General features: G+C 48.8%; 1 protein-coding gene across 6 annotated transcripts in view; it reads left to right on the forward strand.

Annotated features, from left to right (window-relative positions):
* Positions 1–25,669, forward strand: part of DENND1A (DENN domain containing 1A) — a 544,396-nt gene that overhangs the window by 483,166 nt on the left and 35,561 nt on the right. For all 6 annotated transcript variants that reach the window (XM_025359631.1, XM_025359633.1, XM_025359632.1 and 3 more), the window contains one exon: positions 883–1,014. In XM_025359631.1, coding sequence (XP_025215416.1) covers positions 883–1,014 — 132 coding nt within the window. The remainder of the gene's footprint in view (positions 1–882; positions 1,015–25,669) is intronic.

Genomic DNA, 25,669 nt, shown 5'->3' on the forward strand with positions numbered 1-25,669 from the left:
AGGTAGGAACAAACACGTCTTATTCACAAACAGCAACATCATCAGTAAACAAATGTGGAAAAAGTGTCCATACTCATAATTAAAGTAATGCAAATTAAAGCAACAATGAAGTCGAATTTTTCACCTATTAAATTAGCGATACATTTTTTAAATGATACAGCTCACAAATACCCTGAAACTGGTAATGCATCCATTGTTGGTAGTTGGTGTAAATTGGAAAGTGATTTGATAGAATGAATAAAAAGCCTTGAAAATGTTTATATCTGTTGACCTAGTAATTTCATTCCTGGGGATTTCCATAAAAAGAAATAATATGAAAGAAAGAAAAACTGCAGTATTTATCACTGGCATTTCAAATGTTTAAAAAAAATTAGAACCCTAAATGCCCAATAGTAGTGGAATACTGAATTGTGTTATATTAAATTATTGTATATCCGCTCAGTGAAATATGCATTAGTAAAATTATTTTTGTAATGACTTTATAGCAACATGAAAATGCTTGTAATACATTGGGAAAAGCAGGATATAAAATTATGCATGAGCTGTGATTGCAAGTAATTTTTAAATGTCTACATGTGGACAAAGTGAATATATAAAAATGAAAATAGCCGCGTAAGAGAATAAGATGAACAATAATAATTGTTTTCCCCACTGTTGTGAATTATTATGTTATCTTTATAGTTTAACATGGATGGTTTGGGTTTCTCTAGTTCTGAAAAGTCAAAGACCCAAATTAGCCCTCCATTCCCCCCATCTTCATCAGGAGGACAGGCTTAGAATGTCACAGAGAGAGTCATGTGGCAGGCCTCTTCCTTGTGGGGTGAGAGGGAACACAGGTGCCGGAACCCCAATGCCAACCCTCGACTCTCCTTCTCCCTGCAGGACATTGCTGAGAACGGCTGCGCCCCCACCCCAGAAGAGCAGCTGCCAAAGACTGCACCGTCCCCCCTGGTGGAAGCCAAGGACCCCAAGCTCCGAGAAGACCGGCGGCCAATCACAGTCCACTTCGGACAGGTGTGTACCCTGGCCCTCCTACCTGTCCGTTTGGGGTTTTTTTATTTTCGTTTTTAGCAGCAGCTGTAGCACATGCAGCAGACGGTGTTTCATTTCAGTTCTCTTTGGCAGTGCGGCTCCATGGAGGTTTTCACATCTTTAAATGTTTATTTGGTGCAAACATGTTTTGCAGGCAAATTTTCAAAAATTTTGAGGAGACAGCACGGCTGAGGTCAGAAATGAGCGGGACTGTTGAATGAAGTCATTAAATGCACTGCTGCCTCCCTTACTCCAAGGCACTCTGCTTAAGGTGCCTCTGCTAGCTAAGCATCTCATTAGAACACTTTAGCATCCCGGGCCCTTCTTTGCACACTTCAAATAAAAGGCAACAAGCGAAGTCTTAAAAAAAAAAAAATCAATTAGGAGTTCTTTATTAATGTACTTCCTGAAAATCAATATCAGGAGTCGTGCTTCTGAGAGTAAACACCCGCACTACAATTCTAGAGATTCAGTTTTTTAAGCAACTGTTTTCAACTACCTGAGCATTTGAAAAATTGTCTATTTTTTTGCCCTTAAGTAAAACATTGCAGTCTGTATAGAAACTAAAATTTTGTATCCCCTTCCTACTTGTAATTGTATTTTTGGTTAAAAAGGATTGTGTACCCTTTCCTACATCTCTTGAATTGACTTCTGGTTAGTGGAGAGGTCTATGAGAAATGGCTCTTTTGGCAAGATATGGCTGTAACAAGAGTTTGCAAGGTTATTTATTTTTAAATCACCTGATTCTGTAGCCATTTATTAGATGACGCATGATTAAGAGTCTTTATGATTTTTATCTTAAATGTGATTGCTATTTCACCACGTGTAAAGGACCTAGAAGCCTACATTCCTGTTTTTAACAGACCTTTATCAAGTGCCTACTATGCACCAGGCATTGAGCTATTCAGAAATGAACGAAACTAAGAAAATTCTTGCTCTAGGTTATTACTGTAAGGGGTGAGTTGGTTGGAACATAAAAGTCACTCTTCTCTAATCAATATTTTCAGATAATATATGTTTATACATCTTTAACTTGGGGAGGTTCTTCCCTTTTCTGATTTTATACTTAAAAGGATGTTATAAAAATTGAAATGAAATGCAAGGAAGAAGAATCCACAGGGTGATACTCATTTAGTTAATGAGTATTTTCAAATTGCACTGGTGTCTGCTCCCCTGAAGAGCTGCCTCCCCCCAGCCCCAGGCGCAGGCCCTGTTGGAGAAATCCGCACCCCAGTTCCCTGGCTGTGTTCGCTGAAAGCGCAGCCCCTGGTTGTCGCCAGCGTGGCATTCCAGAGTCAGCTTCCTGCTTTCCTTTGTCCTCATTCCTGCACACACCAACCTTCCCATGAAAGGAGCCCCTCACTGGAGTTTGGAGCCCATTACAGAGAAAGAGGGGGCGGGGGAGAGGGATTTCATGGTGTTAAACATTCCATTTTCGAAACACAAAAAAAGGAGGCCCTATTTGAAATGGAGAAAGACCTTCTTTCCATTTCAGCCAGAAGTAGAGATTCTTTAATGTCATTCCCAGCTAAATGCAGAATAAGAGGATGTGTGTGTGCACGGGTGGGGATAAACAATGAAAAAAGCCACCCCAAACTCTGTTGAAATAAGAGCTGTCTGTGCCTTCACCGGTCTGCAAACTGGAGAGGATGAAAGTGGCTTTTTTTCCCCGTTTGTCACTTCCCTCACGTGGCTGCCAGCATTATGCAAGTGTACAGGAAGGCAGGATTTTTTTTTTTTTTTAATGCATGCATGCGGATTAAGGTCAAGCCCCTAGTATCAGCCATGCAGCAGACTCTCCCTTCCAGCTGCAGCCGCAGAGCCTACCCACAGCCGCGAGATGCCTTAATTGAGACGTGCTGTCAAAGTGACAAACACATTTGCATACAGTCTACACTCTATTTATTTTCTCTGGAAAGGTCTACAGTCTGCTGTTGGTTGAACATTCTTAATCAGTTTGCTGTAAGTGAACTGCCAGCTAGCTCACTTGTGCCGGCCCCTTCTTCATTAGGTGACAGATTAGCTGCAGGGGGAGGGGGGTTGAGCCAGGGAAACCACAGACCCCTTTCTTTTAACTCTTTCCAGCTTTGCCCTCATGGTACGTTGTCCTTGAGTCTTTTCCCGGGTCCCTGGTTTGATGGGCTGTTGACCGTAACAAGTACCGTTTCTAGAGCACCTACTGCGGGCAGGAATGAGTTTTAAGGACTCGATATTCTTCCCAAAGAACAGTCTCTTGAGTTTCATTTCAAAAGTTTTTACCACGCTCTCTTATCATCTATACTATTTTTTTTACTTGATAGTTTTATTTAAACAAGACTCAGACCTGACATCTATAGCATCTTAGCCTCATCTTCAGAGATGCCATTGGTGAAATTATAGGCTTAATATACTAGTACAAGTTTTTTCTAACATATAAAACAATTTGAAGTGTTTCTCTATGGATCACCTAATGCACTCACATAATCCTAATGGTATATATTCTCGTTTTGGAAACCAACAGACTCCTCGGTATCTTTTTTGTTGTCTCCACCATATCCCTTTGAGGAAGGGACCATTAGCCGTATTTTATTGACCCAGAGCTGGAGCTTACAGACATGAAAGAACCTGCCCAGGGCCACTTCACCAGCTTGGAAACCCAAGCCCAGACACCTCACCTCGAGCCCACACCAGCTCTCAAACCAAGCAGGGACTGCATGTGATATGTCTATTAAAGCTGCTGTACCCCGCCCTGGCAAAATAATCTTAACCAGCCAGAGAGAGCACCTATTTTAACCTCAAAAAATATCCTTGCCTTGGGTCTGTGTTTCTGTGGATTTCGTTCTTTAAGAACACTTAGCTTTCCAGTGGGGATGGAAACCGTTGAGACTGTTGCCTTCATCTCTCCACCCGGCAAAGCCGGTGCCTGTGCAGCTAGCCAGGGCAGCTCCACAGAGACCTCTGACAACAGCTCTGCAGCGGGGGCTGGCAAGAGGGGAGCTTAGTGTTGAGGCAAGAGCTGCTACTACCAGGGGAGAGAAGGTGCTGCCTTGCCCTCCTCTCAGTGGAGCGTTCCTCCTTCCAGGCTGTGATCATTCCTCCATTTAAGTATGCATCTATTCACCTGTCTATGGAGACCTACCATGGGTAAGATGCCATGTGTAAGATGAATAAGTTCTCAGTCCCCACCATTGTGGGGCATATTGATGAGACAGACCAGCAGATGGACAGGCCCAATTGGAGCGATAAAGACAATGAGGGAAGTAGGCTCCAAGCACTCCCAGGGCCCCACAGAGGCTCCCTCTTCATCTCCAGGCCCACTTCATAGTCATAGTCACTTCATAATCAGTCATAGTCCACCTCATAGTCCCAACTTGGACACTATAATTAAAAAATATTTTGTCAATAGCCTGATCAACATGGTGAAACCCCGTCTCTACTAAAAATATAAAAATTAGCCGGGTGTCATGGCGGGCACCTGTAATCCCAGCTGCTCGGAAGGCTGAGGCATGAGAATTGCTTGAACCCAGGAGGCAGAGGTTGCAATGAGCTGAGATCGTGTCACTGCACTCCAGCCTGGGTGACAGAGCGAGACCCTGTCTCAAAAAAAAAAAAAAAAAAAAAAAAGATATTTTGTCAACAAACCGAACTTGCTAATAATTCATTTGTTTTCTAAAGCAGACATGTTAGGCCACTCAGCTCGTCAGAGCAAAGTAAATAGGTTTTTAGTTAGCCTCTGCCTCCTGATCATGTAGTTTCTTTTAGAATTCAAAAGTACCAACTTGAGAATGCCTATCCCTGCCTTGGAGGCTGTTGCAGTTTAGAGAAGCTTTAAATTACTGTGCTTCCCCTTCTCAAGTTTAGTATCTTTTGGGAAACAAAGCCCAGGGGACAGTGAAATGAGATAAAAGTGTTTATTGATAAGCCTGAAAGGAGACTATTGCATTAGACCTGAGGGCAAATGTTGCAAACACTTCACCTGAGAATGTGAAGACTGCGTTCGTCCACTTGGAGTAAGTGGACAATGGCAGGTGTCTCCAGCATGGAGCTGCCCGTAAACTCCTAGCGAGGAGGAGCTGCGGGAGGGCCTTGCGCTGGCTGCTCCCCAGGAGAGAGCTGGAAGGGGTGATGCAGCGTAGTTCCTTCTCCCAGACTCCCCCGGAGGGCATTCCTCCTCCTCCTCTGGGCAGGATTGAACAAGAGGGTGCCTGGCCAAGCCAAGGATTCCCGCCGTGGATTTCTCTCCCAGGGTAGCAAATGGAAGCTCCTCCTTCCCACAGCTATAGAAGGAGTGAGGGAGCAGTGTCCTCCCCAGCAGCCCTGGGCACCCCTTGGTTAGAATAGCTGGCCTTGGCCCGCTTCCCTCCCGAGGACCCCTGTGGAAACTGCTCTGCTCCCTACACTTAATAAAACGAGTGAGCCATAGATGCTTTCACATCCGTGGGCGTTGACTTGAGATTTTGCCATCAGCAGGTGAGGAAGAAGGCATTTTACCCATCGTACACATGAGGAGGCACGCTGGGACAGCGTTGCTGGAATGAGTAGCTAATTCTTACTCCAAAGCCAACAGCAGCACCTCTGCTTCTCTTGGCTGTGTGCAGCTCTCCCTCCTTGCTAGGAGAATGGCCTGATTGTGGAGTTCAGTGACACCGGATCCTAGTCCTAGGTGCAGATGGCCAAGGCTCTAGGCCTTGGCCGAGATTGAGGCTTCCCTGAGAATATCACAGCAAACCCCTTCCAGAGCCCCCTTCTTTGTGTTTCCCCCAAATGATTGATCCTGCAAACAAAGTAGTTGCCTGCCTTCCAATCTGATAGATTCCAAAAAACGTGTATTGAAAGGTGCTGCCTCTATTCTTCTCCCATCTGAACAAAGGTTTCTAAACCTCTTTAATGTAAAGTTTGAAAAGCTGGTTAAACCAAAACCAAGCACCACTGTGGCTTTCAGAGAACTGCGGCAGAGAGGTCTGGATAGCAGCCCAGGAAGTTCTTGGGATGTGGTTGCCGGCTTGTCTGTGCGTATGGAGAATTCTGGCATCAGGAGCATGAGCCGGGTCATTTAGTACCAGTCCCATGCTAGGGTGGAGAAGATGCCGAGCTAGCAAATGCCTTCTCAGCACCCTTGGCTCTGAGTGCCCTGAGAGATTCCTCCTGCCCCATTGAGCTTGGAAGCCACGCACAGTTCCCTTCACTTCAGCCATTGCCTCCTCACCACCTCCAGCAGGTGCACACCCCAGGCCTCTGGTCTGAACATACACTCCCCACCAAACTCACTCCTCCATCTTCCACCCCAGTGAATGACACAGGCTGTCTATCCAGAGCCAGGCTCCACCCTCCCCCTCCCCAGATCCTCTCCTTCCACCCCAGAAAACTGCTTCATCTTCTCCTCTCCATTGCCTATGCCACAGCTGTGGTGCAGGCAGCATAATCGCTCACCTGGACTGTTTCACAGGCTCCTAACTGGCACTCCCCGTAGTCCTCATATGACCTTGCTGGGGTCCACTGTAAGCATGCACTAGTGGCCGCCTCACCCCCACTCCCAGCCTCTCCTAAAGACTCCATCTTCCCCCTTGGCCCCTTCGTGATATGTCTGTCCGACCCTAGAGCAGGCCTCCCAGTAAATTCTCCCAACTTCCCTAGGAAGAGTGAGTTGCTCCTGTCTTCATGCTACCCCAGAACTTTGCACACACCACTTGTCACGCAGCCCTGCGATTTTTCTTTAATGCTTGTCTTCCCACCAAAAGTCCACTGCAGGGCCTGGCACTGAGCTGGCAGTCAGTGCACATCCTGGGGTTTTATTGTTGGTGTGGATGTTTAAATTAAGGAATAATTGATTGTTGTTGAAGCACTTGCTGTGCATTCAGCAAGTTATTTGGTTTCATTTCTGTTGCTATGCTTATAATTCTAATTCATTTGAAGAAGAAAAATGAACATTCTCTTAGTGGTCACAAACTATTTCCAAATTCACTTTCCATAAATAAGGATTTTGAAGTGAGGCCGGGTGCAGCCAGCACTGTAGGAGGCCAAAGCAGGTGGATGATCAGAGGTCAGGAGTTCAAGACCAGCCTGGCCAACATGGTGAAACCCTGTCTCTACTAAAAATACAAAAATTAGCCAGGCATGATGGCATGTGCCTGTAGTCCCAGCTTCTCAGGGGGCTGAGGCAGGAGAATCGCTTGAACGCGGGAGGCGGAGGTTGCAGTGAGCCGAGACTGTGCCACTGCACTCCAGCCTGGGTGACAGAGCGAGACTCCATCTCAAAAAAAAAAAAAAGGATTTTGTTTCCATACAGAAACAGCTTTGTGTTATAGCAATTTAGATCCTGTGTCATTTTATTTTGTGTGTTTTTCTGAGTTCCTAAGGTCAGTCATATGTGCCCCCAGAAGGGAATGGAGAGGAATGAGGCAGAAGACTGGGACCCCCCTTCTCCGGTGCCCCAGGGATGGGCAGAGCTGTGCAGGAGCAGCACAGTGGGGAAAGCAGTCAGGGGAAGGGAGGGGCCCATCATCCCTTGAATCACATCAAGTGAAGCAAGCAACAGGATAAATTAGGCATAAAGATTTTATCTGTGAAAGAGACTAGGATACATGCCCAAGTGCAAAGTGTGAACCTAACTTGGATTATGTTTTTTTGTTTTTTTAAGGAAAAGAAAGCTTTAAAGACGTTCTTGGGAAAGTTGGAAAATTTGAAGATGGACTGGAATGTTAGATGATGATATGGGATTAATGTTAATATGATAGTTTTGTAGGGGTTCATCTTTATTCCTAGAAGAGGCAGGCTGAAGTCTGAGGGGTGAAGTAACACGATGCTTGCAACTTACTTTCAAATGGTATTTGAAAAAACATTACACATGATGTACACACACAGGCTCACACATATATACGATCCATTTGTAGAGAAGAGAGAGAGAAAGCAAATATAATCTCCTGCTTCCCCAAGATGTACCTGCTGAAAGGCAAACGTGGATCAGTTCCTGGAGACAATGAGGTAGAGTAGACGAAGCACAGGTTTTAGAATAGGGCAGTTCTGGGCTTAAGTTTCAGCTGTGCCACTCACTACCTGGTGACCTGCAGTAAGTTACTTAGCCTCAGTGAAATTCCGTTTCCTCATCTATAGAGGGGTCCACATCATAGGTTGCTATAAGGATTAAATGAGACATTGCCTTTGGTACCTAGGTCAGCGCAGGCGCACAGGCCCCTGGTAAATATCAGTCTCTTTCCCCAGTGTGCAAGGGGGAGCTGGCTGTGAATCATTTGCTGACACTGCCTCCCACCCAACCCTGTCTGCCCAGTCTTGGCCTTCACCGAGGCTCTCAGAGCACACACTACCTCGGGGGCGGCCCTCTGCATGCAATACATGGCAACTGACCTGTGTCCCTACACCTCTGCGTGGGAAAGGCAAACCCCAAGCCCAGAGGAGGCCCAGTGCCACCAGGTAGAGGGAGAAGGCCCGGAGCCAGCACCAGCAAGAGCAGATAATGCTGCCCAAGCCTGAATCAAACACGTGGAAAGAAGGGGCCATGGGGCAGGTTGGGGCAGAAGGTACCTGGTGGTGAGCATTGTGGTCTACAATCCAGTCATTTTTTTTGCCCATCCCAGTCACGCACCCACAGTCCATGAGGCGGTACACCCTGCACACCTCTCTTTCAACCCCTGTTGTTTCCAAAGCATATTTCTCCTTTTCCATTGCCCCTGTTTCTTCCCCTCTCATCCATGTCTTTGTGTGAGAGAGCAGAGGTAGGGTTGTGATCTCCCCACTCTGCTCCCTCCAGCTTCTCCTGCTCTGATCCAGCCTCTGTGCCTGCTATAGGGTGACCGCGACACTACCCTCCCTTCGGTCCTGATAGGGTGGCTGTCCAGAGTTGTTTGGACTCATTTGCTGCCATGACCAAAAGCAGTGTGGCCCCTAATTGGTGGTGCGTTTGTCAGGTCTCCCTGATGAGGGTGGCTGGCTAGGCCTGTCTTTCCACATGTACTCACCTTTTCAGAGCCCAGGCTAGCCCAGAGACAGCTTTCTGATGAAAGGTTAACAAGGCTGGGGTTTGCTCCTTTGAGCCAGACATATTCGATTTCAAGAAGAAAAACTTGCCAATCAAAAAAGAGAAATCAGATTCTGGAAATTCATAATGATTGAGCTGAACATTCAGAAGCTGTGTGATTAGGCATTCAGCGTGGCCTCCTCAGGTGGTATTCCTCTCGTTACAGAGAGCTGGAGAAGGCCAGAGAGCTCTGCAGTGAGGCCAGGGCTCCTGATGTGCCATGGAAGAATTGAGAAATGTCAGCAGCCGAGTGAAAATCCAGGTGCAAAATAGTAATTTGCTCTCTAAGCTACACCACCTCTGTTCAGCCCAAGTTTAGGTTGGCTGCAGAACGGCTAGGGACCAAGCTCAGTCCATCCCTCCAGACCTTCCAGATCATCCCTCCTTCTGGGACTTGAGCACTGTAAAGTCAGTTTAAGCATCCCATATGTGCAAGGTGTTGGGATGGCCTAAGAGCAGTGTGGAGGGTCATGGAGATAAATTGCTCACCTCCCATCAAGCTCCACACTGAGACCTGGAGGGAATGGGTCTCTGTTTCATCTCCAGGGACCATGCTAGGCCGTTCCAGTAGATTAGCCTACTGAATCCCTCCAGCCAACCTGTAAGGGTCTCAGGTGGTATCCTCTCTTGCAGAGGAAGAGAGGCTCACAGAGAATGGGGCCTTAGTCAAGGTTACACAGGTCAGAATCAACAGGATTCAAAGCTACATTGTTTATTCTAAAGCTCGCGTTCTTGCCCAACTCTATGCTGAGAACATGGCAGTTTCCTGGGTTGTAGTGAGAGGGCCAGTGCAACCACCTGGGCAGGTGGCCCAAGATCCCAGAAGGGTGGACCACAAGTGAGACTGTTCGTGGTATCCTTACAGATCTCAGGCCCTCCTTAATGTTTGTAGGCCTCAGTTGGAACCAAGACAAGTAAGCTGGTATCCTGCACCTGGTGTAGGCTCTGTACATCAAACTCACCCCTAGACCCCAAAGGCATGTTGGATGATATTCTGGTGTGTGTGAGAGAGTAGAATGCAGGATAAAAGCTGGGCATGTGTGGGAGCTAGCACTGGAGGTACCAGAGGCCAGTCCAGTCCCACACCCACAATTACTTTGGCATCAACCTAATACATTTAGCTGTGTCTACATTTAGTTAGGGTACATGAGACATAAAACCTAAAAGAGAAATTGTTGGCTTATACTAGCTTCAGGTATGGCTTGGTATCCAATCATGTTCGTCAGACCCCAGTTTTTTGGTTTTTGTTTTTTGCTTTTGCTTTGTTTTGCTTGAGACAGGGCCTCACTCTGTCACCCAGGCTAGAGCGCAGTGGCATGATCTCGGCTCACTGCAGCCTCAACCTTCCAGGCTCAAGCCATCCTCCTGCCTCAGCCCCCCAAGTTGCTGGGACTATACAGATGCACACCACCACACCTGGCTAATTTTTTTTTCTTCAACTTTTACTTTAAGTTCCAGGGTACACATGCAGGAGTGCAGGCTTGTTACATAGGTAAATGTGTGCCATGGTGGTTTGCTGCACAGATCAACCCATCACCTAGGTATTAAGCACGGCATCCCTTAGCTGTTCTTCCTGATGCTCTGGCTCCCTTCACTGCCCCTCACTGACAGGCTCCAGTATGTGTTATTCCCCCAGTGTGTCCATGTGTTCTCATCATTCAACTCCCACTTGTAAGTGTGAACACGCAGTGTTTGGTTTTCTACTCCTGCACTAGTTTACTGAGGATAATGATTTCCAACTCCATCCATGTCCCTGAAGGACAAACGAGGACATGACCTCATTTCTTTTTATGGCTGCATAGTATTCCATGGTGTACATTTTCTTTTTTCAGTCTATCATTGATGGGCATTTGGGTTGATTCCATGTCTTTGCTATTGTGAATAGTGCTACAGTGAACATACATATGCATGTATCTTTATAGTAGAATAATTGATATTCTTTGGGTATATAACCAGTAATGGATTGCTGGGTCAAATGGTATTTATGCTTTAGATCTTTATGGAATCACCACACTGTCTTCCACAATAGTTGAAATAATTTACACTCCCACCAACCATATAAAAGCATTCCTTTTTCCCTACAACCTCTCCAGCATCTGTTGTTTCTTGACTTTTTAATAATCACCATTCTGGCTGATGTGAGATGGTATCTCATTGTGGTTTTGATTTGCATTTCTCTAATGACTAGTGATGTTGAACTTTTTTTCATATGTTCATTGGCCACATGAATGTCTTCTTTTGAGAAGTGTCTGTTCATGTCCTTTGTCCACTTTTTAATAGAATTTTTTTCTTCTTGTAAATTTGTTCAGTTTCCTTGTAGACGCTGGACATTAGGCCTTTGTCACTGGATCGATTGCAAAAATTTTCTCCCATTCTGTAGGTTGTCTGTTCACTCTGATGATAATTTATTTTGCTGTACAGAAGCTCTTTAACTAGATCCCATTTGTCAATTTTTGCTTTTGTTGCAATTGCTTTTGGCATTTTCGTAATGAAATTTTTGCCTATACCTATGTCCTGAATGGTATTGCCCAGATTTTCTTTTAGGACTTTTATAGTTTTGCATTATACAATTAAGTCTTTAATCCATCTTGAGTTAATTTTTGTATATGATGTAAGGAAGGGATCTACTTCCAATTTTCTGCATGTGGCTAGCCACTTCTCCCAGCACCATTTGTTAAATAGGGAATCCTTTCCCCATTGCTTTTTGGATTTTTGTTTGTTTGTGTGTTTGTTGGTTTGAGACAGAGCCTTGCTCTGTCACCCAGGCTCGGGGGCAGTGGTGCAATCTCGGCTCACTGCAACCTCCACCTCCCAGGTTCAAGCGATTCTCATGCCTCAACCTCCCAAGTATTGGATTATAGGTGTGTGCCACCATACCCAGCTAATTTTTGTATTTTTTAGTAGAGATGGGGTTCCACCATGTTAGCCAGGCTGGTCTTGAACTCCCAGCCTCAAATAGTCTACCCTCCCAGCCTCCAAAACTGCTGGGACTACAGGCACAAGCCACTGTGCCTGGCCCCTATTGCTTGTTTTTGTCAGGTTTGTTGAAGATCAGATGGTTGTACATGTGCAGTTTTATTTCTGAGTTTTATATTCTGTTCCATTGGTCTATATCTGTTTTTGTATAAGTACCATGCTGTTTTGGTTACTGTAAACTTGTAGTATAGTTTGAAGTCAAGTAGCATGATGCCTCCAGCTTTGTTCTTTTTGCTTAGGATTGTCTTGGCTATTTGGGCTCTTTTTTGGTTCTATATGAATTTTTAAATAGTTTTTTCTAATTCTGTGAAGAATGTCAATGGTAGTTTAATGGAAATAGCATTGAATCTATAAATTACTTTGGGCAGTATGGCCATTTTCATGATACTGAGTCTACCCATGAGCATGGAATGTTTTTCCATTTGCTTGTGTCCCCTCTTGTTTCCTTGAGCAGTGGTTTGTAGTTCTCCTTGAAGAGGTCCTTCACTTCCCTTGATAGCTGTCTTCCTATGTATTTTATTCATTTGTAGCAATTGTAAATGGGAGTTCATTCATGATTTGGTTCTCTGCTTTGTGTATAGGAATGCTTGCTATTTTTGCACATTGATTTTGATCCTGAGACTTTGCTGAAGTTGCTTATCAGCTTAAGAAGCTTTTGGGCTGAGACTATTGGGTTTTCTATGTATAGGATCATGTCATCTGCAAACAAAGATAATTTGACTTCCTGTCTTTCTATTTGAATACTATTTATTTCTTTCTCTTGCCTGATTGCCCTGGCCAGAACTTCCAATACTATGTTGAATGGGAGTGGTGAGAGTGGGCATCCTTGTCTTGTGACGCTTTTAAAGGGGCATGTTTCCAGTGTTTGCCCATTCAGCGTGATATTGGCTGTGGGTGTGTCATATATAGCTCTTATTATTTTGAGGTATATTTTTTCAATACCTAGTTTATTGGGAGTTTTTAATATGAAGGAATATTGAACTTGGTCAAATCTCTTTTCTGCGTCTATTGAGATAATCATGTGGTTTTTGTCTTTAGTTCTGTTTATGTGATGAATTACATTTATCAATTTGTGTATGTTGAACCACCCTTGCTTCCTGGGGATGGAGCCAACTTGATCGTGGTGGACAAGTTTTTGATGTGCTGCTAGATTCAGTTTAACCTGGTTAATTTTTGTATTTTTTTATAGAGACAGGGTTTCGCCATATTGCCCAGGCTGGTCTCGAACTCCTGAGCTCAAGCGATCCGCCCACCTCAGCCTCCCAAACTGTTGAGATTACAGGTGTGAGCCACGGCGCTCGGCCTAGACCCCATTTTTTTTTTTTTTTTTTTTTTTTTGCTTCGTTTATTGGCCTTGCCTCTTTTGCTATGACCATTCTCAGGCAGGCTTTCCCCTCCTGGTGGCAAGATGCCTGCAATCCTTCCAGGTGCAAGACCAACAGGAAAGTGACTGTCACATCCTAGTAACTCCCATGCAAGGCATGGCATTGACTCCCTGGGCTGACTTTGATTATATGCCCATCAGAACCAATTACTGAGGCCAAGGGTTTTTTGTGTGCCACAGGTAGGGCCCCTCCTGAAGCACATACCTAAGGGGGTCATTCCTGAAAAGGAAATTGGGGCCATTATCAAAAGAAGGGAGAGAAGATCAAGTTGACAATGTGTGCAGAAGCCAAACAGGAGACACTGTCTCAGCTCTTTGTCCACATGTCTCACAGCAGAGAATGGTTCATACCCAGAGCTGTGGGGATCCTAAAACCAAGAGAGCTGCAAGGCTGAGAGTCAAGGTCAGACATTAATCAGGGCACCAGATAGAGGAGGGACAGAAGAGAAATGGCAGGTTAGCTCATGGCAGACCAGGGAGGTAGGAGGCAGGGTATAGGGATGGGCACAGCTGTCTGCAGTTGCCTGTGATAGCTCCTGGAGACTCAAGTGTGACAAAGTCCACTGCAATCCCGGGGCTAGGAGAGGAAAAGGATAGAAGCTAAGAACCTAGGTCATTCGTTCAGCAAATCATCACTGATGCCTACTCTGTGCCACATCTGTGAAAACAGAGATGGCAATGACACGGTTCCTGACTTCAGGGGTCTAACATTCTTGTGGTGAGTGGTTCAACTTAATTCTGATGGACAGAATCCATCTGGTAAGTTTGAAAGGCCCAGATTTGTGCTTGTGTGATCATGCCATAAGGCATCTCTAAGTGCCCTTTTTGTTTGTTCTAAACTTCAACAAGTTTGGTCCTCAGGGTGGTCTCCCCACCAGCTTTCTCATGAGGTGCGCATCAGCTCCTCACGGCCAGCTTGCGGGAGATCACTGGGAAATAGATGGAATGTTTTGTTAACACCCTTGCTTTTTATCTGCTTCAAGGACTAGGCAGAGAGCTTGTCTTTCTAAGATGGGAGTGAGCATCTTCTTCAGGCTGCATCTGAGACGCATGGGGAGGGTTCCAAACCAGAGAAACTAAACACGGTGGCTGTTCCAGGCTGCTCTGCGATGAGGTGGCAGCTGCTTTCATGCAAAGGGTCTGCCCCTGGTCCAGGCAGTCCCCACTTGCTTTCCCCAGCCAGTTGCAGTGGGCATTTCCCACCTTTTAAATCCTTTCTTTGGCACAAGTTACGGTCTCCAGAAAAGCTCAACTAAAATACACAAAGAGGAACAGAAACTAGACTGGCTGCAGCATGGCTGACTGATTGAAGTGTAGAGTCCAGCCAGAGAGGGAGGTCTGAGCTGAGCTTTGCACCTAGGACCTGTGTTTGGTCCTCCCTTCCCTTAGATGGAGCTCGTCCCTGGCTCTGTTCTGCCTCTAACTCCACTCCCTTAGGAGCCACGAGGCGCTTTACCTGTGGTTTCTAGCACCACCTTTGTTCTGGGAGCTCCAGGCTTCTGTTTCTACTCATTCCTCTTTCACAAGCTTCAGCTACTAGAATGTCTTAGTCAGACTTCCCAAACCAGCTGCATCCCAGTTCCACCAAGGTGTCAGCCCCTCTGCACCCGTACATTCCTCATATCCCTGGGGTCCTGTGTCTCTCTCCTCGACTGGTCCATGAGGCACAGTGGGCATCAGAAAGCATCAGCACATAGTTGATATAGGCAGGCCCTGCGGCCTCCTGAATGTGGGCACCTCTCCAGGATTCTCTCCCTGACCACTGGTTTGCCTGTATGGTCAAGAGGACGTACCCAGCCTCCAGGACCCTCCCTGCCAGAAATCACTACCAGCCCTGCCAAGCCCGCCCTGACCACAGCTGGGCCTTCTAGACTGGAGCTCCCTGCCATCCTCCACTCCTGGCAGTTCCTGCCCACCCTGCAAGACTCTGCGAAGTGCCCGTGCCCTGGGCAGAGTCCCTCCTTCTTCTCTAGTCCCCAGCGCCTCATATTTATTTGTTCACCAGCTCTTCATGGGCATCTGCACTGGGGGACCCAGGGATGAACCAGCCCCTACCATCTCCACTGCCAGGACTGCTTTTCCTCTTCTGTTCCACCTGAACAGAAAATCCTCCTAACCCTTCAAGGCCCTGCTCAGGCACCGCCTTCCCTTGACAAGCCCCTGCCCCCACCGACTTCTCCAAGCCCAGTCATTCCCTTGCTGCTCTGAGCCGGCACTGTCCCTATGCCGGCTTGCTGGGGGTGCATTTATACCCTGTCCCACAGAAAAGGACAAAATTGGCCTTCTCTGTATCCTTGGCACCCTCACAGGGCCTGGCACAGATGGGCTGCCCCATGAGAGTTTGGGGAGTGATCAAGTAGTGAGTGAGTGCAGTCAGGAAAGGCAGTGACGCAGGGAAGAGGGGAGGCCAGGTCCACTCACTCCTTGTGCCCTTGAATAGTCAGTCAGTTCAGCAGAGCAGGAGAAATCCAGCAAAAGGCAGTGGCTCTTGTTCTGCGGCACCTGCCCACGCTTTAGAATCCCCGCATGTGGCGCCGGGTTGTGAGAGACAGGATCCTGAGTCCCCCGAGGCTCCACCGTCAGCGGTGTGACAGCGGGGCTTCTCTGCCAAAGGACTGGCCAGAGCCTACAAACAGCATTTCTTTAAAGGTCTGTGTCAGAGCTGCTCAGAATCCAGCTCCCTGCCAGGGAGATATTGAGCCCAACAGGACAAGAGCAGGAAATCTGATTCAGCGAGACCAGAGGAGACGTTTCTCAGACTAGAATTCTCTGTGCCAAAGGTGGGGAGTTTATCACAGCAGGGAAGAGGAAATAAAACATAAAATATTGAAAATAAATTATATCCCACAAGCAAGATCCTCCGAGAGAGTCAGCTCTGTGTCTGTGGCTGTGCGGGGAGTCCCCGCCCCATGGCCACGGGAGTGCTATGCCAGAGGCTGCTTGTCGCACATCCACCATCAGTCCCTAACCCTGGCAGAGCCAAGTAGTGCCTGCAGGCCAAGGAAATTGTTAACCTGGCCATGCCCAGAGGAAGGGATGGCAAGGACTAACCAAGACATGGAGAGTAAAAAGGGGCTGGGTAGACTGAGGGGTTTTCATTTACAATGTAGACCTCCCATGTCTCAGCCAAGCCCCTTCACAAGCTTTGTCTCACTTAATCTTCTCAACAGCCCTCTAAGACTGATGCACTTATGATGATCCCCAGGTGCTCAGAGAGGTTAAGCACCTTGCCCAAGGTCACACAGTAAGTGGCAGAGCAAGAATTAAAATCCAGGCCTATCTGATGCTGGAACCTGGGCTCTCCCAACCTTCTCAGGGGTGGGGGAGCTTGAATTTTATCCCATAGGTGCCTAGGAGCCAACGAGGGTTGTATTCAGAGAAATAGCAGCTGGGAACATGTATGCTGGGCCACTGTGGAAAAGGATGGAAGTAGTTGAGGCAGAGAGACCACTGATGATCCCATGGACATTGCTCAGGCCAGGGCTGGTGGGAGCCTGATCTGGGACACTGCTTATGGGGGTGAAGATGAGAAAATGATCCGAGAGACATTTAGGAGACCCAAAGGACAGAACTTGGCGGGCAGCCGGATGTCCTACGTGGGAACTGTTGAAGTTGATCATAGAACAGCACAGGGCTGGACACAGGCTATGTTCCTCTTCAGCCAGCCAGCACGCTCCAATGAGGCTTGAAGTGCAGTCCATGAGGAAGGGATTTCCCTTGGGCTGTGCAGGATTGATGGACACCTCCCTCAGCAACCCAAGAGTAGAAGTTTCTGCTCAGGGGCAGAATAGCCTGCTTGGAGGAAAGAGGGTACAGCTCCCCCGACCCTCACAGTCCTTGCATTTTCCCTGGGGCTGTCTACCAACCACCTTCCTTTTTATACTCCCAGGGTGCTGTAAGCACCAGGATACCCGTAACTTACTCCACCCCCTCTCCCCAGCCTAGGGTGTGGAATGTTATGGCTGCTTCCCTGCAGGTTGCCAGCTCTTCAGCCCCCAGGTCATTTCCACCAAGGATGATGTACAGTATTATGCTAAACCAACTTTATGGGCAGCCCCTTAAAATGCAGGCCTGTACCTATGATGGATGGAGAACATCCAGTTGTTTAGCCAACCACTTACAGTTTGTTGCAAACTTGCAAGAACCACACATGGGCCTCTTGTTAGGCCTGTTACGCCAAGGACCCCATAAATAAATAGTAGCGTGTATCTTGGTGCATCAGGACTGGAGTATGGAAATAGAGGTACTGTATAAATAATGCATATTTACAAAATAAATATATCCTATACATGAGTGTGTGCAGCCATAACCAAAGCATCTAGCTTAACAACCACAGAAAGCTTTGAGGGTCTGCCAAGTGATCGGCTCCCATCCATCAGTGTGCACCAGCATTAGAAATGACCGCCGAAGGGAGGGGGTCCTCCTGCACGCTGACCTTGAAGCCTTTGCATTGAGGCAAGTGGTGAGATTGCAGGTGGGCACCCTGACACACAGCTTTTCTGCCAAGGTGTGAAACCTACCGCAGCCATGTGTTCCTGCAGATGTCTTAAGGTCTACCGCCAAGCAGAAGGCTGATTAGCGCCAAGTTGCAGGACGTAATGGGTTGCACCTACAGGAAGAGGGCTGGCTGGGGGAGGAAGAGATTTCCTAATTATGCAGATTCACTTAGGCTTGCAAAAGGAGCTGGTGAGTTGCCTTTCCAGGGGACTCTTACCGGAGCCCTGTAACTTTCAGCCATTCACCCTGAAGGCAGGGCCAAGCTTTCGGGAAGTCGGTGCCCCGTCTCTGCCGCCCCTTTTTGAGCTCTGAACCCCACCGGGCATCCGGCTCTAGCATCTGGAGCTCGGAAGAAACAGCTGACAGAATGGCCGCTGGAGTGGGCGCCCCTCCCCTCGGTTGTAATGGCACAATGCTGGATTTCAGTATTTTAAATGAAAAATATATGCAGTTAGCTGTGCGCTGACAATGTCCTTGAGGATTTGACAGTGAGATTTTCCAGCAGTTGGTCTTCGTTAGGATCCTGGCGGTGTTTAATAAGGCAGTCGAACTGCTGGCACCTTGGGTTCCTGTTTGTTCTCCGAGGGCTCAGGGGCTGCTGCGGTAAGCACATCGACCAGAGCTGATCATTACAAGGGCGTACGCCACCATGAATAAAAATGTCACACGTTTTCCCATCTCACAGCGGTACAAAATGTCAGTCCTGTCAAACACACATTGCAGGGAGCTGTGTGCAGTCCGTACAAATTGGAGAGCCGCATATTCCCCCAGCCTTCTGATATTCTTCATTTGAAGCTGAAGAAAAACAGTTGTTAACCTATTAGCTAGGATTTTAAACTCTGTTGAGGCGGTGGATGGGTAGACTTTGACACAGATAGAAATGTATTCCAAGGTCCAGGAATTTTAAAACCAGGTTCTCCGTCCATTTGTTCTGAGGGAAGGAAAAAAAAAAAAAAAAACCTTCTGTCTGGTGAACCTGACTATCTTTAACTGACACACTAGGGAAATTTTGGGATATTTCATATCTAAGCTTCCCATTGCTTCCACGTTTGCATTCCACTCGAAAAGTCTATTGCTTTGGGGGATGGCCCTGGGGCTCAACCCGTTAGGCTAGGAAACCTGTAGGTAGAGAATTTTTCCTGATCAGAAGCATGCCCGTAATATTGCCAGTCTTGCAGACAGAGTAACCCCAATGATGGGGACAATGACTGGCAGGTCTGGCATCATTCAGATGCTGGGTGATGGCTTCACGGATAATTTGATGCTAGTTCCCCACTCCTGGGCAGCCATTTACTTTAACTTGACCACGTGCCAGGCCTTGTGCCAGGAGCCAGATGTGAACCCTCAAGGACTCGCCTTCTTAGGGGAAGGACAGAGGTAGGAGTGCCCAACTTTGTGAGCCAGGAAGAGAGACAGGACTTCTGGGGGAAGGGAACAGAGTCGTGAGGGATGCAGGAATCCATCAGGTGGTGAGGGAGGGAAGGGCTTGTAGGACCAGCACGTGTGCTGTGAAGGGCCGTGGCCCGTGAGGGGCTGGCTGGAAAGAAGGAGCTGCTTATGGTGGGGTTTCTGGGGGGAAGGGCCGGGTCTTGAATGGCCTGCTAGGGACAGGGATGTAAGCAGCTCCCCTGGGCTGCCAGTGGCAGGGAGAACAGTTGGAGGCTCGTGGTGACCTGACCGAGGAGTCCCGGACTCCCTTTCTAGAGGGTGCTGTGCGCTCGTCTCTGAACCTCTGCAAAATCAGGAGACTGCTTCTGATTTCCTAGTTGCATCCTGTTGGGGTGGACATCATTCCAGAGATGATAAATTAGCCGGGTTTTGCTGAGCTGGCCCTGGCCCTTAAATGTACTGAGCAAATTCTCACCGAGTAGGGACACAGGCCTGGTGAAATGCAGGCGGCTACAAAGACAAACCTTTCTGTGCGGTCAGAACAGACTCAGCAGGACAAAAGTCTCAAAGGATGTCAGAGGGAGGACTTTCCAGGGAGAGAGAGGAGCCCCCTCGACCCGAGGAGGTATGTTTTAACATCTTCCTTCTGCTGTTGTATGTCGGGTCTCCTGGGAGGAGCGCGGGCTTCTTTGGAGTCAGGCATACTTGGACTTGGATCCTGGCTCCACCACCAGTTAGCTGTCAGGCCTGGCCTGGGCAAGTAACTGAGTGACATGGCCTCAGTTTCTTCATCTTTCACCTTCTTGGAGGGTTGCTGAGATCAATAGAGACCTCGCATGTAGATCTCCCAGCACGGGGCCTGGTACATAGCAAGTGCCAGAAAACAGTAGCCCCAGGGAGGAGATCATCTCCCCTAACATCTGGAAGCCCCTCCTCTAACGTCACCTTGTGTCCCCCTCCTCCTGGGAATGTCACCCAGGCACCCTAGATGCATCCCAGCAGCAAGGCGCCTGCCTCCTGGTTCTGTCTGGGCAAAGAATGGCATACGTCAGTGAGGTCCCTGCCCCTGCCCAGGCACCAGCCGCATCTGGTGCCCGACCTCCGGCCGCCAATGGGATGCCACCTATTCAGACTGTGCACCTGCACCCGACTAAAAACAAAGGGCTCCCCTCCCCCTGCCCCACTGCTGGCCCTCCTCCCTCCCCCGCCTCTGTCCCCCAAGCGGCTAGGGTCACCCGGCCCCCACACAGCCTTCCCTCACAGCTGCCTCGCTGCTTTTGTTCAGCATGTGAACTTCCCCGTCAGCCGAGCTCCTTGCACGGGAAGTAATCAGGGATCTTGACAAGGCTTCAAACCACAAATGCCACTACAAATTAACCAGCACCACTACAAAATACTACTCCTGTCAACATCGGGGAAGAATGCACTGCTCTTCAGGACCGGTCTGAGACGGCTTTCAGCTCAGCACTCACTCACGGCAAAGAGAGTGCCCGGACCCAGCCAGAGAGAGTCGTTGACAGGACTGGTGAGCCCCTGAATCGTGAGCGTGCCCTCTCCGGAGACCATCTCTGCCAGACCCCGTGGCAGGTGCTGCGGCTTTTCTTCCAGGACCCCCTTCAATCCTGAGCACCCCCTCATCTCCCTCGCAGGTGGTGCCTCTGGAGGGCAAGTCGTGGGGCACCCAGAAACCTCACTGTGGAGTCTGCCATTCAGAGAGTGAAGCCCAGCCTCACCTCTGTGCGTCCTACCTATGTGCTGTGCCTTTGGGCAAGAGGCTTCCCTTTCCCTGTCTACAGGGCGGCAATCATAATAGAGCCTCTGTCTCGGAGTCGCAAGGACCTCTGGGATATCCTGAGTAATACCCACCCCTCTCATCCTCCCTTCCTTTCCCTAAAGAAACACGTCCTTGTTGCCCTGTGTGAGGGGACTCTCACCACGTGGAAACCTCTTCCTCAGCGTGACGTGGAAGTCCTTCCTGTACAGCATCTTGCAAGGAACATCCCTCTAGAGTGACAGCTTGTTATCTCTGCAAACGCTTCAGGCCTCAGGATCCCCACATTTCCTCTGGGTGCCCCGCTGAGTGGCTCAGGCAAGGAGCACGCTGTACGCTACATGACACAGGGGCCTGGTCTTCTCCAGCTGCCCTGGCTGAAGCTCTGAAGCGGAGGCAAGCATTTGATCCTCCCCAACAAGCAGCACAGCCCTCATCCAGGGTGGACGGAGAAGATCGACGACAGCGATGGGAGCTGGGGGCTAGGTGAGAGCTGTGCCTGCGAGAGAGCTTGTTGGGCATCTCAAAGGAGACACTCCACAAAAATATCGCTTCAATGCACTCCTTTTTGGAGGCATATCAAAAGAAGCCCTCTTTTATTTCCATGCCTTGCATAATAGCAGATTTCCAGTCCCAAAGAGTAGAGGAGCCTTGCTCTCGGCCCAGAGGCCCTTTGTAAAGCTACAGAAAGCTTTGTCTTCCCCTCCCAACTGGGTCTGTTTCATGCATAGGTCAGAGCATTGATGTGGCTACTAGCCAGGAAAATTAACCAGGTAGGTGAACACTCTCCTCGTTAAACAGCCACAGAGTTTAATTGTGAATTTGTTCTCTTCCCCCTCTCCATTCCTGGCCATGTATTTGACTGGGGCATGTGCCTGGGACAAACTGAGAAATGGCAGGGCCTATCCAGCTTCCCCCTCTGGGGCCAGGCCTCCTTCATTTGAGGCAGGTAGGTGCCTGGCAGGGAAGGGAGAATTCAGAGTACACATTGCACACAGAGGATCTGAGACCCCCTTTGGGGCCAGCTTCAGAGGCTAGCTCTGTCGTGGACCAGCTGCCATCAGTCACACCCCACCTTCTTGGCCTCCCCTCCCCAGCCACCCCAATCTTTACATGCACAGTCCTCAGCCTTTAGTGAACCTGGTTGGTCCCTGTGACCTCCAGCGTGTTCACTTCTGCCTCCTTACCTATACCACTCCCCGGTTGGGGTCTGGCCTGTCTCCCACCAACTTTGATATTTCACCTTCTATGTGGCCCTGTTGTCCCAGCAGTGAAGTGGGGACACTCATTCTGACGGCACAAGGATGTTGAAGGGATGGTCCCAGATGTCCCCTTTATTGGGGACTGAGTGAATCCATGAGTCCATTCCTAAACAGCTTCCTGCCCTCTGCCCCATACACAAACATCATAGCACCCCTGCCCCAGCCCATAATTAACTCAGGATGAGCTCACTGGCCCTCTTCTCAGGGCCTGTCATCCACCTGCTCCGGGCAACCCTGGGCAAGTGCTTGCTTGCCCTCATCTGTGAAATGGGTAGCAGCCCTCATTCCCCGCAGAGGAGCGTTGCACTGGTGAGTGTGCAGCAGCTGCTCAGGCCCTGGAAGCACCGGCAGCAGGAAGTGCCTTGGCTCTGCCCACAGCACAGGCAGACTGGCTCCCAGGCAGCAGGGACACCGCCTCCCCTCCCCTACACACTACGCTCTCTGCCCCCAAGTCACCACCTGGCAGTCAAGCATTTTCTACCCTGCAGCCCCGTGCAGGGCGCCCACTCATCCATGCCACCCAGGTAATTAAGTTGATATTCCAACACGCCTTCCCCTCCTGACCTTTTGGAAACAATGTGTTTTGCTGCATCAACAAATTAACTGCAAATCAGATGCTGTCCTCATAAATGCCGGTTTCATATCCAATGAGCATACTCACCTGGCCCACATGGCTGACAGATAGAGATGCCGAGGGCCAGGCAGAGACCAACAAAGGCCAAAGAGGTCCCCTTTTCTCGGGGACTTCTGTGTCAATCACACCTTCGGTCTTACCCTCTCTTGTGTTCATATCTCCCAGCAGTGGTGTGGCCAGTGCGGGTGGGTTGACAATATGGAGGCCTGGGCAGGCTCCTGTGATTGGAGGGGAGTATCTGTTCTTAGAAGCCCACACATCCTCCTCCAATGCATTTTCTATACCAAGGGCGTCAAGGTTTTTCTTATTGTGTCTGATTATATCCCTCCCACGGAGCTCAGAAGAGAATCCGCACTTCTCAGCCTGACATTCAAGGCCCTCTTTTTATCTGACCTCCCCCAGCCCCTCCCAGGTCCTGGCCTGCCCTGTCCTCATATTCAGCCCCACTCTTGTCTGATTGGACCACTGTGGTTCCCCTGTCCCCACACTCCCTACCACCTCCAATCCGTGTCAGAGACCTTCCTCTGCACCCCCTGCACGACAGCGCCCTCTACCAGAGTCTTGCTCAGACACGTGCCCCTGTGCCTGGGACGCCACGCACTGTTTGTTGAATGAATAGACAAATGAATCACATGCCTCCTTTGGAAAGCACCACAAAAAGATTCTTAAATAAGGAAAGAAGGAGAAGGTGTCAGTTACTCTGTCATCCGCCTTTTCTCTGAGGCACAGATCTCTAACAACAGATTCTAACTTCAGAAGGGACAAGGATTAGAAAAACCATGTCAGAAAGGATTCCAGGTGACTGGAAATTTTAGTTGACAAGGATAGCACAATGGGCTAGGAATACCTGCTTGTTTTAGTTTTCGCTACTAGCTGTGTGGCCTCATACTAGTCCCTTAACCTCTCTGGGCCTCCTGTTTCCTGTCTCTGTAACAGGGAAATAATACTTCTCTAACTTGCCTCACCAGGGACTGTGAGGTTCAAAAGAAAGTGGAGAAGTTAAAATGCTTTGAAAGGAAAACACATCATATAAATAGAAGAGATTATGAAAATCCAGTCTCCTTCAACAGAACCTTGCTGATAGCACACAACTTTGGAAAACCAGCATCCTCACATCCATAGGACTTTGCTGGAAAGACCTGTGGGTCCCATGGGGAGATGGAAGATGGAGTGGTCCCATTTCATCCTCAGGATATCAAAACCGAACCTCGTGTTGTGGCTGTAACTGTACTCTCATCCTCATGCCAGGGTTTGTAACCTGGGAATCTTGCCATTTTACGGAAGAGTTCACTGAGACTTAAGAGAGGTTAAATCACTCGCCTAAGTTGCAGAGCCAATATTGAAGTCAGCTAGAAAATAACAGAACCAACTCGTGAACCTGCGTATTTCTAACCCGAAGTCTATTTCTTGGGGTTTACCCCACCAATATTTCTTTCACTTTAAGATATTTTCCCATCATGTAGGTCAAATCCCACCAAACTCTGCAGTCCTTGAGGACAAGGACTGTGTCTCGTCCTGGCCCCCAAATGGTTGTCATAAACCCACATAGGAGGGATCCTTCCACTCTGGGACAGTCCATCTGCTCCCACTCCAGAAGTGTTTGTCAGGCAGGCAGGCACTTTGCGTTGACCAAACCTCCAGCCTTCTCCCCGCTTCGCCGGCCCTCTCACCCCTCCTACCCTGGCCCAGCTCGGGAAGTGCCGGAGGAACTGTCGAACTGAACTCTTCTTAGGAAAAGATCGCCAAAGGTCCAGTCTTTTTGAACTAACTTAAGAAACAGCAGTCTGTGTAGCCACATTTCAACCCGGCCAGGGGACAGAGGATCACATATAATGTGACCTCAATGCAAAGATGCCCAGACCGCTTCGATTCTCTGCTGCGTCTACTTTAAAGCTCTTCCGGTTTTACCTTCCTTTCCTTCGGTGGTGGAAAGAGCGCTCAAGTGGTCAGCGGTCAAGAGGCCTTCCCGATGACAGTCAGCACTCCCAGCTCTGCCCATTACCAGCTAGGGGTGTTGAGCAGGTCGCTTTACCTCCCTCCAATCTGTTCCCTTTTCCATGGCCACTAGGACACTTAGTGAGACCAGGAGCGCCAGGGTGAAAGAGGAGCAGGCTCAGGGGCCCAGCCCTGGGCTATGGGCCGGGGACGTGGAGAACCAGAGCGGAGTCAGGTGGGAGAGGAACCGCTCCAGGCTCAGAATAACTTTCCCTGAGTCCTGGCCAGCTCTGCTGTCTTCTCGGGCCTCACACCACACTGTTGTAGTCCCTACATTCAGCTAGTGCTGGCTTCAGCTTCCAGAGCACCAGGGCCACTCTCTGGAAGACGGCATGCTTTTCTGAGTTGATCCTTTCCTAGCTCATCTCCTTACCCCCTCTTCCCACCCAAATCACTACCACTCACTTCCTCCGGCGTTTAATGGCCTCCAGAGTACTCGTCCCCCATCTGTGTCCCCAGCTGGGGACACCCCAGCTTATTTGGGAAACTGCAACCACCATGGCCAATGGCCCTGCCACGCCCTGTCTAGAAAGCAGAGGCCTCCCCCGGCAGCGTGTCCACTGTGCCCCTGGCCCTGCGTGAAGTGCCATCAGATGCCCCACATCCCTGCAGCAGGGCCCTCATGACTGTGCTCACAGATGAGGACACTGAGACCCAGGGAAGTCACTTGCTTGCCAAAGTCACTCAGCAAACCAGCTAGGCCTGGAGCCCCTGCAGT

This window comes from Theropithecus gelada, chromosome 15 (genome assembly GCF_003255815.1).
Source record: "Theropithecus gelada isolate Dixy chromosome 15, Tgel_1.0, whole genome shotgun sequence".
Lineage (NCBI taxonomy): Eukaryota > Metazoa > Chordata > Mammalia > Primates > Cercopithecidae > Theropithecus > Theropithecus gelada.